Source organism: Cannabis sativa, chromosome 4, assembly GCF_029168945.1.
Source record: "Cannabis sativa cultivar Pink pepper isolate KNU-18-1 chromosome 4, ASM2916894v1, whole genome shotgun sequence".
In the NCBI taxonomy this organism is placed as follows: Eukaryota; Viridiplantae; Streptophyta; class Magnoliopsida; order Rosales; family Cannabaceae; genus Cannabis; species Cannabis sativa.
Window position 1 is genome coordinate 7,856,845 of NC_083604.1, and position 13,056 is coordinate 7,869,900.

General features: G+C 34.0%; 1 protein-coding gene across 1 annotated transcript; it reads right to left on the reverse strand.

Moving 5' to 3' along the window:
- Positions 1-5,378: 5,378 nt before the first annotated feature.
- Positions 5,379-7,071, reverse strand: LOC115713137 (salutaridinol 7-O-acetyltransferase). Its single transcript, XM_061113229.1, has 2 exons — positions 6,348-7,071; positions 5,379-5,900 (listed from the first exon to the last, which is right to left on the reverse strand). Exons 1-2 carry the CDS (start codon positions 7,025-7,027, stop codon positions 5,684-5,686), a joined length of 897 nt encoding a protein of 298 aa, XP_060969212.1. The 5' UTR covers positions 7,028-7,071; the 3' UTR covers positions 5,379-5,683.
- Between the last annotated feature and the right edge of the window lie 5,985 nt (positions 7,072-13,056).

Consider the following 13,056-nt stretch of genomic DNA (forward strand, 5'->3'; position numbering starts at 1 on the left):
GAAACAACACTTGGATCTTAGTGGATTTACCCCGAAATAGAATTCCCATAGGCTGCAAATGGGTTTATATAATCAAAGAAAATCTTGATGGGAGTGTTAGCCAGTTCAAAGCCAGATTAGTCGCCAAAGGATTCCATCAACAGCATAGCTTCGACTTCAATGAAACTTTCAGTCCAGTTCTCGAGCCCACTACTATTAGAGTCATGTTAACTCTTATTGTTTCCAAGGGTTGGCCAATTCGACAATTGGACATTAACAATGCATTCTTAAATGGTTACCTACAAGAGGAGATTTATATGGTTCAATCACCAGGCTTCATTGACAAAGAACATCCAAACAAGGTCTGTAAACTTAACAAAGCTCTCTACGGATTGAAGCAAGATCCCACGGCATGGTTCGAAAAATTGTCCTCTACTCTCACCAAGTTAATTAGGCTTCCAATCTGCCAAATCAGACCATTCATTGTTTGTTCAACTCACTGCCTCAAGCGGCACCTATATTCTTGTCTATGTCGATGACATCTTGATCACTGGTTCCAACAATGATCAAGTCACATCCCTCATTGCAGCTCTTAGCTCCACTTTTTCTCTGAAGGATCTTGGCCTTCTATCTTTTTTCTTAGGCATTTAGGTGCTCTCTACTACTGAAGGCATCATATTGTCTCAACAGAAATATCTCCAAGCTCTTATTTGCAAAGCTGAGCTACAGGGTACAAAGCCACAAAGTACTCCCATGAACAGTGGTCTTCGATTGTCAAATTATGGGAGTGATCCTGTTGAAGACCCCTCTTCCTATAGATCACTTGTTGGGGCCCTTCAATATGCTACAATAACAAGGCCAGACATAGCCTTTAGTGTCAACAAAGTGTGTTAATTTAGGCAAAATCCTTTACAATCTCACTTGGTTGCTGTCAAAAGGATTATAAGGTATCTTGCTGGCACTCTTGACTATGGTCTGCACATAAAGAAAGCACCTAATATAAATCTTGAAGTCTACTGTGATGCAGATTGGGCTGCTGACCCTGATGACAAACGTTTTACAACCGGCTACTACATTTTCTGAGGTAATAATCTCATTGGCTGGCAGTCCAAGAAACAGACCACCATCTTTCGATCCTCAACAGAATCTGAGTTTCAAAGTCTTGTTTCTGTGGTGTCTGAGATAACCTGGCTTAAATCCTTACTCAGTGAGATGCATATTCCACTCAAATCTCCTCCTCTCATCTGGTATGATAATCTCAGCACCATCATGTTGGTTGCCAACCCTGTTCTTCACGCTCGAACAAAACACATAGAGATTGATCTCTATTTTGTTCGAGACAAAGTGATTCAAAAGGAAATTTTTGTCCAACATGTTCCTACCAATCACCAACTTGCTGATTCTCTAACGAAACCGATCTCCAACTCTCAGTTTTCTTTTCTACGAGACAAACTTGGTGTTGTGTGTTCCACGACACTAAGTTTGCGGGGACCTGTTAAGGATCATAAACCAGCTGAGCTGGCATAACTATTATCAACTTGTTTTCTGTTAGTTACTTTCAATTAAGGGTAGTTGGCTTTTCTGTTATTTTGTTGCACTGTTCTTGGTTTCCTTCTACTCCGTTTCTCTATGTATAAAAAGATCTCTATATCATTTTTCCAATTAATGAAAAATAGATATTTCTCTTTCTCTTTCGTTCTTTAGCTTCAACAAACGGCACCTAATCTAATTCTTGAATGCGCGGTAAGAGGGTGAATTTTTTAAACTCTTGCTATATGTGCTCACTTCCCTCCGATTGGTCTGACATAGGAAGATCTCCTCTTGAAGATCCTTTGTTTGTTCAATGTGCCTCTTGGATCAGCTGAGAAATAAGAGTAACACATTAATACAAAATTATAGCTCAAAACACTAAGCTTCAAAGATATTCAAATAAAAAATAAAAGAAGACATGATCACAAGAATGTACATGTATGTGATATTTTATATGTTAGTGACATCCCTATGGATAGCTTTTACACGGTCAAAATACACAGAGAAACATACATAAAATATCTATCAATTAAAAATAACTGAGAGATCAATGTTGCTGTATCGGGTAAGAAATTTGATAAATCAGAATGCAGTGAACTTGGACTTGAATGCATCCAAATTTGTAATTTCCTTTGACTTATGGAAAAATCACCGTAATTGCTAGGAAATAATAATCTCATAAAGTCTAAGTTATCAGCCAAGATAACACACTATTAGAAAAATAGTGTATATATTTGATTTTTTACAATAGAAAAAATTAAACCCAAAGAAAAAAAGTAAGGAGAAAAAGAAAGCGATAAATTGTGAACTTATGTCTTAAGTTATTTTAAAATAATCGAATAAATAGGTCCTGGACACTTTAATCCTCATCTATTTTGAAATAACCAAAAACACGTATTATTTTAAAATAACCGAAAACAAAAGTCTTCATTACTCTAACCCATATATATATAACGTGGAGGCCTATGTGACTATGTCTTCCGTTATTTCATAATAACCGAAGACATAAGTCTATAAAATCCTAATATTATATCTGAAACACTCATTTCTTCTTTTTTTCTCCAGCCATTTTTTAATAAAAAAATATTGCGATCACTGCTCCTAACTCTCTATTTTATCCATACACCATTGTTTATCCTCATTTTTTCTTTTAAATCTTTTAATTTTTCTCACCCAAATTCACATATACACTATAAAATTAATTTATTTTAGAATTTTAAGGTAAATGTGAGAGTTTAGGCCAACAATTTTTTAGGGTTTTAAAAGAAGAATGGTCAGCTAATGGCAGTAATTTTGACGGTTTTGAGGTTGTCTCTTAGCTTTCATTGAGGTGTAAATTACTTTAATATATGTTTTACATTACATTGCACTTTTTTTTAAGTGTGTGATATAGAATTCGGATACACACAGTGGTGGTAGAAAAATTGATGGTGGTGGCTGGAAAATCAATGAAAGTGCTCAAAAATTTTGTGGTTGTGATTGAAAAATTTAGTAAACATTTCTAACATTTAATTCTATCTGAAAATAATATTGTTTAAGGATTTTATTCTTGAAAACCTATTAATATTGTATATAATAGGATTACGTGAATTTAAAGTTAGAAAAATAATAGTTTAGTTGTAGAGTTTTTTGGATTTCACGGCTCAAGGTAGTATTAAACGGTGGCTTTGGTTTAGGGTAATAAAATATCGTTTTTTTAAGAAATTAAATACTTATGCCTTCTGCAGTTATTATGAAATAACTAAAGACATAGGTCCACTATACGTCTTTGGTATTTTCGAGACCTGCATGTTTCCCTAACGAGTGTTCGGTTCTGAGTTTTTTTTTTTAACTAGAGATAGAATAGCGAAAAAATCAGAGATAAATGCAATTTTTCTAGTTGTGACAGCTAAAATTGAATTAAAAAAAATTAGATAATTAGCTAGATTTTTTAATATTATTTTCCATAAATAGAAAAATAAATAAAATCTACTAACAAAATATTCTCTAAAACCCTAAACACAAAGTCAACATCGAAATATAATCAAGAAATGTAATCAAAATATATATATTTCTTGAAAACTAATATTGGGAAAACAGGATCTTTCAATATTCTAAGAACTAAAAAATAAGTTTTTGTTAGTTTTATGGTACTAAATCAGGTACGCAACTAAAGAATTTATGATTATGATTATCATTGTACCATACATCCAAGATCACCATATGTGTATATATTAAACTAAAAGTAAAAATGAAAAGAATATTTACCTCTTGATGCCTATCAAGGTATCCTTAATTCTTTTTACGAGTTGTATTCTTTGGAGTTGATTAAAAACTCACATCGTAGTCTTCAAAGGAGTAGTGTATATGGGCTACTAGGAAAAAGTGTATATGAAGTTCTTATTTTTATTTCAATGCATGAGCAAGAGCATTTTATTTTGTGATAGAGAGAAAAAGTTTTTTTTTATAAAAAAAAAAAAATATCTTTTTAGGCTTTCAAAAAAATTACGTGAAAATTTTATTCTAAAATTTTTTTAAGAACTTTGTTATATAGTATATTTAAATAAACCCAATAAAAATTTTATTTAATTAATTATTGAAATTAAAATCTATTTATTAAATAATATTTAATTATTTGAATAAATAATATAATTAAATTCTGTTATAGATATTTACATCTAATAACCAATTGAGGAAATCTCTCAACCACTTGAGAGAATATCTCAATTACTTTTTAAATTCAAATATTTATCTAATTAAACTAATTATTTAATTAACTCAAAAATACAAAACCAATTGGGACACCCTACACTAGGGTAGGCGCCACTCTTGTCTTAACTAAGACAATGATGGTATCTTTTGTCCTGATAACTTTTTTTTTTCCTATTTAATTAATTTGAGGGTATGGTGAGGTATATATGGGAGGGTATGGTGAGGTATCTACCATGTGTAGGTCGGTTTGGATTGTCTTTCTAAACAAAGTTTAATTACTTGGGAGAGGTAGGGACTCAACTTGATCAATAGACTTGATTTTATTGTGATGAATAAAATTTGACATATTCCAATATTATTGATTTATAAAATGTTTGAAAGATTCAAAACTTTAATCTACATGTTTTCATGACTGTTCTAGGAGGCACTGAGTGCCAACTATATTTTTGTACAATTATCTATGCAGTTTATGATTTTTTTTATTTTACCAAATTTTAACCGTTCTGCCGGCAAAATTTTTAAAATAAAGAGAATATGTACTTTTGCTATTCTAGATGCTTGTATTTGATTTTACTACTGAGAGCCATATTTATCATGTTTTGTGAATATTGTTGTTTCACGACCTAGTCTCTGTGCGCACTCAGCGATAGGTGTGAGGCCTAGAATCTAGACATGAAGTGAATTGAATTTGAGCCCCACTATTTTAGTGGTTATCAAGCTTGATTACCGAGTTTAGGATGTCATTTTTATGATTTGTTGAGAGCTAAGGTTCTAGTGGATGGTGTAATATATATTTGAAGCTTGAGTTTTGGTGTCTCTATTTTGTTTATACATCATCATGACAATAACTTTTGATTTCTAAAGCTTATCATCAGGGTTTTATATAAATTAAGGATCTTTTGATATTAGTTGTTTTCCAATTAGGCTTTATAAGCCCACCTCCTATTTTCTTTTATTTCATGAACTCAATTTGATGCTAGTAGATGAGAATGTTCTCGTTGAGTAAAATACCGTTATTAGTTTAGTTATATTCTAGTTATTAAATTTTGTTTGAAAATTGATTTTGTATTTAAACTTGAATGGAATTGTTTGAATGACTTAATTATCTATTTACAAGTTAGGAATGAGGAATGATAGATGTTAGATACTATTTTGGTGTTGATTGATTTATTAAATCTATTTATTTTGTGACTACATAATTGTGGTGATATTATTATTTTTTATATATATTGATAAGTGATTCTATTTTATTTTAATTATTTTCTTTTTATTATAGAAGTTATTGTATTATTTTAATTATTTATTTTATAAATTTTTGTAATATAAATTAAAAGATTATTTGTAATTATTAATTTATAACAAGGGATATTTGACTACTGATCAAATAATGGATATTACATATTTATTACAACTTAGGACTAGCTCGTGACAAATTAAATATACAATTATTGATTATTAATACACTATTATTAATTACAATTCTTTAGATGAATGGATGGGATGGATTAGCAAAAGCAAGAATGTGAGGATCCCTCTCAAATAAAGCCATATTTTCTTTGCTAAGAGTCAACGAAACCTCCACACCACCATTCTTGGTGTCCATCAACTTCAAGACATTTTCATTGGAACTACTCGGTCTCCACGCCCAAATTGGCTTTCCCCACCCAAAGTTAACTTCATAGAAACCAAAATTACACCAGCTATTGCAAAGAAAAATCATGTTGTTATTCATATCATCATCAATTCCTTTAATCAACTCTACTACTTCCCTACACCACCTACCTTGTTTTTCACCATTATTATTACTATACTCTTTAATAGCTTTCCTCATTTTAAAGACCAAGTTTTTAAGTTCTAATTCTTCCTTATTATTATACTCCACATGAACCACATAAGACCCCACAAGATTCCCACTAGTGTTTTCTTGGATTGGCTTAACCTTATCCCGTACGTTCACAAGTTGAGACAAAAAAGAATAATATTTATTATTAGAATTTAATGAGTTAATCATGAGTTTATTTGATGATGCATTAATGGCACATTTCCAAACAAGGGCAGAAACTACTTCAACCCTAGTAGGGTTCTTAACTCTTTCACTACTAGCTTTCGATTTAAGAACATCGATCTTAGTTTTATCAAACACGTACCTCTTATTAACGGTTTTGATCATTAAAGATTCTATATTGTTGTTGTTATTATTGTTTCTCTGATCTCGTGGCAGTGGGAACCAAATACTCTCTGGTGAAATGTCAAACTCCTTAGGAACGGTCAAAGTAAAGCGTTGAGCTGGGTTTGACCAGTTCTTCAAGAACATGCAAAGCGTGGCTGCGTCGGCTAACTTGTGGGACATGCATAGACCAATAGCTAATCCTCCACACTCAAACAAAGTGGCTTGGACGAGCAACAAAGGGCTCGTGGCTGCCTCGGCTGACCTTGTCTTTGCCGGAAGAAGCCGCTCGAGAAGGAGATCCTCGTTAGGGTTTTCTTCTAGAAAGGTTGAGAGAATGGTTTTGGATTTGGCTTCGATGAAAATGGCTCCTTGATCTGTGCATTCAACGATGTTGGAGTTGTTAATGTTGTCTATTTTTCCAGCTAGTGGGACATAGCTAGTTAAGGCTTCGGATAGAGATTTCTTTAATGTTGTAATAATAATATTATTATTAATAGCATCGGTACTAATTTGGTAGAAAAGAACAAGTGTGGTGTAAACTGGTGGAGCTCTTTGATCAAATAACGAAAGATTGAAGGTTTTGAGGTTTGGAGGAGTTGGAGAAGATGGTTTTATGTTTTCTCTACTAACAATCTCAACATGAAGATTATTCTCCATTCAATTTTTTTTTTTTTTTTTTGAAAAAAAAAATAAATTCTTCTGAATTAAGGTGAGGTTGTAGCTGGGGTATTATAATGGTTTTAGTCTTATATATATTTATTTATTTATATACTAGAGGCATCAACGTGGGATGCACGTTTTTTTTATTGTTCTTTTTGTATTTTTATTTACGCCAATTATGTACAATCACGGTTTTAAAAAAATACCACTTACAATCAAATATAACTCTATAATCATAAACTAATAAATTACACATATAAGAACTCATTCCATGAAATTAAAAATGAAAACACATATAGGAACAAATTTGGCTTAATCTTCTATTTGTTTCAATTTGATTTCAGAAACAATAAATAGTTTACTCTCAATCTCAAAACATAGATCATGAGATTTATCCCAAAATTCCATTTGACTTATGAAAATATCTAAATAAATTCAAGTTACTTTCTTAAGTAAGCTTAATTGAGGTGCATAAGTGCCTAACAATGCCCGAAAAATAAATAGATTTGACAAAATTTATGTTTATTAAAATATTTATTTATATTATATTATCAATATCATATGATTTTTATGTATATAGTTATATATGGAGGAGCTTTCCATCTATAATTTTTGTTAAAATAAGAATTTTAATAAATTGATGTCACTAGCTATTATTTAAAAATGCAATTTCCATGAATTTTCCTCAACTCTCAATCATATGTGTATAATTAATGTGATGTGATCCAGCCTTCTACCAAAAGTGTTGGCATGTGATTAAAGCCGATGTGACTAGCTATGTTCAACGTTTCTTTGAAAATGGGCGGTTTGATTCAGAGTGTAGTATGGCTAATGTGGTGCTCATCCCCAAGAAGAAGAACCCCGATACGATGAAGGACTTGAGGCCTATTGCTCTTTGTAATGTCTTGTACAAAGTTGTAACAAAGGTCATGGCAAATAGGATGAAACCTTTCATGGATGCAATCATTTCAGACTCCCAAAGTGCATTCATACCTGGTAGATTGATCTCTGACAATGTGATGGTATCCTTTGAAGTCCTCCATTATCTAAAGCGAAAAAGGAAAGGTAAGACGGGTTTCATGGCGCTAAAACTTGACATGAGTAAGGCGTATGATAGGATTGAATGGCCTTTCTTGGAAGCTATGCTGTTGAAAATATGGGGTTTACTCATAGATGGATCGGTCTTATAATGGCTTGTGTCTCTTCTGCAAAGTATAAAGTCATTCATGGGTGTCATGAAATGGGACCAATCACTCCCACTAGAGGTATTCGTCAAGGTGATCCGCTCTCCCCCTATTTGTTCATTTTGTGTGCGGAAGGGCTGTCATCTCTCTTGCGAAAATATGAACACCATGGTTATATCCACGGTTGTAAGGTAGCTAATGGGGCACCCCGAGTTTCACATATGTTATTCGCCGACGACAGCTATTTGTATTGTAAAGCTACGTTGAAAGAATCAGGCCGCATTCAGGAATTACTCCGTAAATTTGAGCTGGCATCGGGGCAACAAGTCAACTTGGCAAAATTTTCAATCTTCTTTAGTGTTAATACAGCACCATTGGTGAGAAGTCAAGTTTGTAGTTTCCTAAATGTCTCAGAGGCGGCTGAAGGAAGCTTCTATTTGGGTCTCCCTAGTACTATGTCTCGCAACAAGACAATTGTTCTAGGATTCCTAAAAGACAAGGTGCGAAATCGGATACAAGGTTGGGAAGGCAAGTTTTTGTCTAGAGCGGGAAAAGAAATCCTCGTTAAAACTGTACTGCAATCCTTACCCACCTATGCCATGAGTGTTTTCCTTCTTCCTTTGGAGGTAAGCAGAGAAATAGAGCGAATGATGACCAAGTTCTGGTGGCAAACATCGAAAAGTTCACATAAAGGCATTCATTGGATGGCTTGGGACAAGTTAAGTAAGAATAAGAAAGGGGGCGGTCTTGGTTTCTGTGATTTGCGGGATTTTAATTTGGCGATGTTAGGAAAACAAGGATGGAGATTAGTGTCTAGACCCGACTCTCTAGCTTCATGAGTGTTTAAAGCTAGATACTATAATGGTGGTTCTTTTCTCACTGCCCAACTCGGCTCAAACCCAAGTTTCGTATGGCGAAGCATTTTGGAGGCTCAAGATTTAGTTCGAAGTGGTACAAGATGGTGTGTGGGTAACGGTCATGTTATACCTGTGTTGGGAGAGCCTTGGTTACCAGATGCAACTAACCCCCATGTGATTTCAACTCACCCGTCCCTTGCTAATGCCACTGTGGCAAACCTTATGTCCATGGAGAATGGGGGTTGGGACAATGAAATTATTGAAGATCTCTTTGAAGTCCGGGACCAGCAACTGATCAAGAGTATTCCTCTTCAAGCTCCCACGGCTTTGGACCAATTTTGTTGGACTTTGGAGACATCTGTGATTTACTCTGTCAAGAGTGCATATAGCTTCTTGCAGAAAGAGAAAGGCTACTGGTATGATGATCAAACTTCATCCTTCTGAAATAAATTGTGGAGTTTGAAAGTCCCTCCGAAGATAGTGAACCTGCTGTGGCGTGCCTGTACTGAATGTCTTCCCACCCTCGTTCAGCTTCGGATCAAGAGGGTGGTAAGTTGTCTCCTCTGTCCGTTGTGTCAGGCCGAAGAAGAATCCACAATGCACTGCCTTGTCACTTGCACGGTGGTTCAGGAATGCTGGAATCGCGTAGGAATTGGTACTACAACTACACCAGCAACGTCCTTTCTGCAATGGTGCAGCAGCAAGTTCCAAGTTTTGAGTGGAGATCAGCGGTGTACAATGGCAGCGGTCTGTTGGGCCGTTTGGGAATTGGTACTACAACTACACCAGCAACGTCCTTTCTGCAATGGTGCAGCAGCAAGTTCCAAGTTTTGAGTGGAGATCAGCGGTGTACAATGGCAGCGGTCTGTTGGGCCGTTTGGGGAGCCCGAAATAATCTTGTGTGGCAGAAAAAAGTCTTTAATCCCATAAATGTGGTCGCGTTTGCAACAAAGTATCTTGATCAATGGAAGAATGCTAGAAACTCCAATTTAGATACATCTCGGTCTGAATTTCAGTTCGGCGATGGTAATGAGCATTGGACACCTCCAACTGGTAGTAGTATCAAGATTAATGTGGATGCGGCTTTGTTCGATGGTGGACACAAGTATGGTATAGGAATGGTGGCTCGAGATCGAAATGGCTTCCTCATTGAAGCCCGAACTGTTTTCTCACACGGCCTGGTTGATCCCCCCCTTGCAAAAGCTATAGGATTGAAGGAAGCGCTCAGTTGGATTAAGGAAATGCAATGGCAAAATGCTCTACTGGAATCCGACTGCCTTGGTGCTATTCAAGCTATTCGTAGCTCTTTAAAAATACTTTCTTTGTTTGGCTTAGTTATTCATGATTGTAAGACTTTGATTAACTCTATTGGTAATGTTTCTGTTTCTTTTGTGAAACGATCTGCTAATATAGTGGCCCATTACTTTGCGAAGGCTGCTATGTTACTCCATGATCGTCGTTTCAGTTTGGAGGATGTTCCAACTGATTTGCTACCTTGTTTGGTAGCTGAAGTTATTGATTAATAAAATATTTGATCATTCAAAAAAAAAATTGATGTGACTAGAAATTATTTAAAAATGCAATTTCAATGAATTTTCCTCAACTCTCAATCATATGTGTATAATTAATGTGATGTGATCCAAAAATATTTTTAGCTGAAAAAATGTGATCAAAATTATTGTTTCCTTGATGCTTCCACTGCACTACACTAATAATGTACTTACTTTTCTCGTTTCTTGTAACTTTGAGAAGGAATTTCGAAACAAATGGATGTGTAACATATACGTTTATATAGATACATACAAAGACTTTTGCGATTTAATTGAATATTCTAGTCAATGATTTTAATAACATTAATTTTGTTATATATTTTTGTCGTATATATATATATGCATGGTTTTTATTTTATATATACAAAACCTTTTTTTTTTTTTTTTTGAACAAAAAGATCACAAAACTTTTAGGTACGAATTTTGCACATTTGGTAATAAGGTATTCTATATATCCATTTTTGAAAACTTTTAAGAAATTTATATTATTAAAAATAAAATTCAAACAATAATTATATGCATATCTTATTAATTGATTATTTTGATCTTTATTTTTTACATTATAAATTATTCAAATAATTTCAGAATCACTTTAAATATTTATTATAATTACTATACATAATATCATATAAAAATATTAAAAAAATAAATTTTATATGTTCTGAAAATAAAAAAACACCCCTAATATATACCTTAGAAATAGTCAGTCAACTGTATTAGATAGTACACAATTTAAGAAACACCAACTTGCACGGTAGGTTTTAGCGGGACTAAAATTCTTCTATATGACTTTATGTTATTTATTTATTTTTTAATAGAAATGAAAACTTTATTAGTAAGAATCTTCAACCAATAGATAATAATTCAGCTAGAGTATTATACTCAATAAAATATACGAAGTGCATAAAAACAAGAGCTACGAGCAATATTATGAGTGTAGTTTTATTTACAGAACGTATAATAAAATAAATCTCAACAGACTCCAAAGAAGCTAAGATAAGCTTACAATATATGAACCAATAAATCAGGTGACGGCATATGGCCGATAGAGCTATGCAAAGCTTGGACAACAACTAAACAATCGTTACAAGTTGTACTCCCATCCAACCCTTTTTTTTATCCAACTTAGAGCCTCTTTGATGCCGACGATCTCAGCAATAACAACATCAACACAACGAGGCTTACTAATTGAAAAAGCCTCAATAAGTTGGCCATAGCAATCACGGGCCACACCTCCAGTCCCATACCAACCTTCAGAAACAAAAATAGCACTATCAACATTAACTTTAATCTTATTTGAACCCGCTTTAGACCAATGCTCAAGTCCCGTGTCCGAACCTGAAGGAAAAAATAATAAACCATGCCTTTTAGATCGAGCAATGTTTCATTGATTAAGAGTTGTTCTAGCCAAAAGTACTACTTCAGAAGTTGTAGGACACTTTCCTCGCCAAACGACATCATTGTGTGTAATCCAAACAACCATGACTGCTTCCTTTCGAACTGTTGCAGAAGCACGCGCTGTAGTAAACCAGCAAAGCAGCCCCAAAAATCATTTCCCAACAAACTTTCAGTGCTGATAATAGAGCAATTCCAGTAAGCTTTTGCAAAGGAGCAAGAAACTAGTAAATGAAATATAGTTTCTTCTGCTTAGTTACACATTAGACATACCACATCGACTGGAACATGTTTAATATGAAACTCTGATTTTGTTGCAAGAATTCTCGACAGTGCACGCCACATAAAATGAAGCACTTTTGGAGGGACAAAAAGATTCCAAAGTAGCTTCCACATAGCCACATCATCCACATGAACTTGTAAAGAGTAATCTTTGTGAAAAAATTTGTAAGCTTATTCCTTCACCAAATAAGTGCCATAAATATTAAAAGACCAGTACCAAAGATCCATGGCAGCAGAACTTATTTGCACATTTAAAATAAGCTCACGATCCCTAAGAATAAAAATATCGGCTATAACCTCAACATCCCAACTTCTACTTCCCACAATCATCAACCTATCAACTGTACAACCATCAAGCCCAACCAAATGAGAAGTAACAAAAGGATTATTCTTGTCCGGGAGCCAAGGGTCCTTCAAAACATTAACAAAAGATCTAGGGTCAATATTACATCTCGCACTAGTCTTAATTAAGTGCTGAGTCTCAAAGATGCCTTCCCAAATAAAGCTTGGGTTATTTCCAAGTTCAGCTGTGAGAAAAGTACCTCGAGGATAATACTGAGCCTTGTATACCCAACTTACATGAAAAGAATCATTCACTTAATTATTATTTCTTACCAATAATATGTATGTATAAAAAAATAAAAATATATAAGTTATATATTATCATTGGATGTGAGTTTGTGACACACTTGAAAAGTGTTAATTTCAGTTTCTATCCAGAAAAAGCATCCAAAAAAAATCGAGCGGGGCAGCGGAGC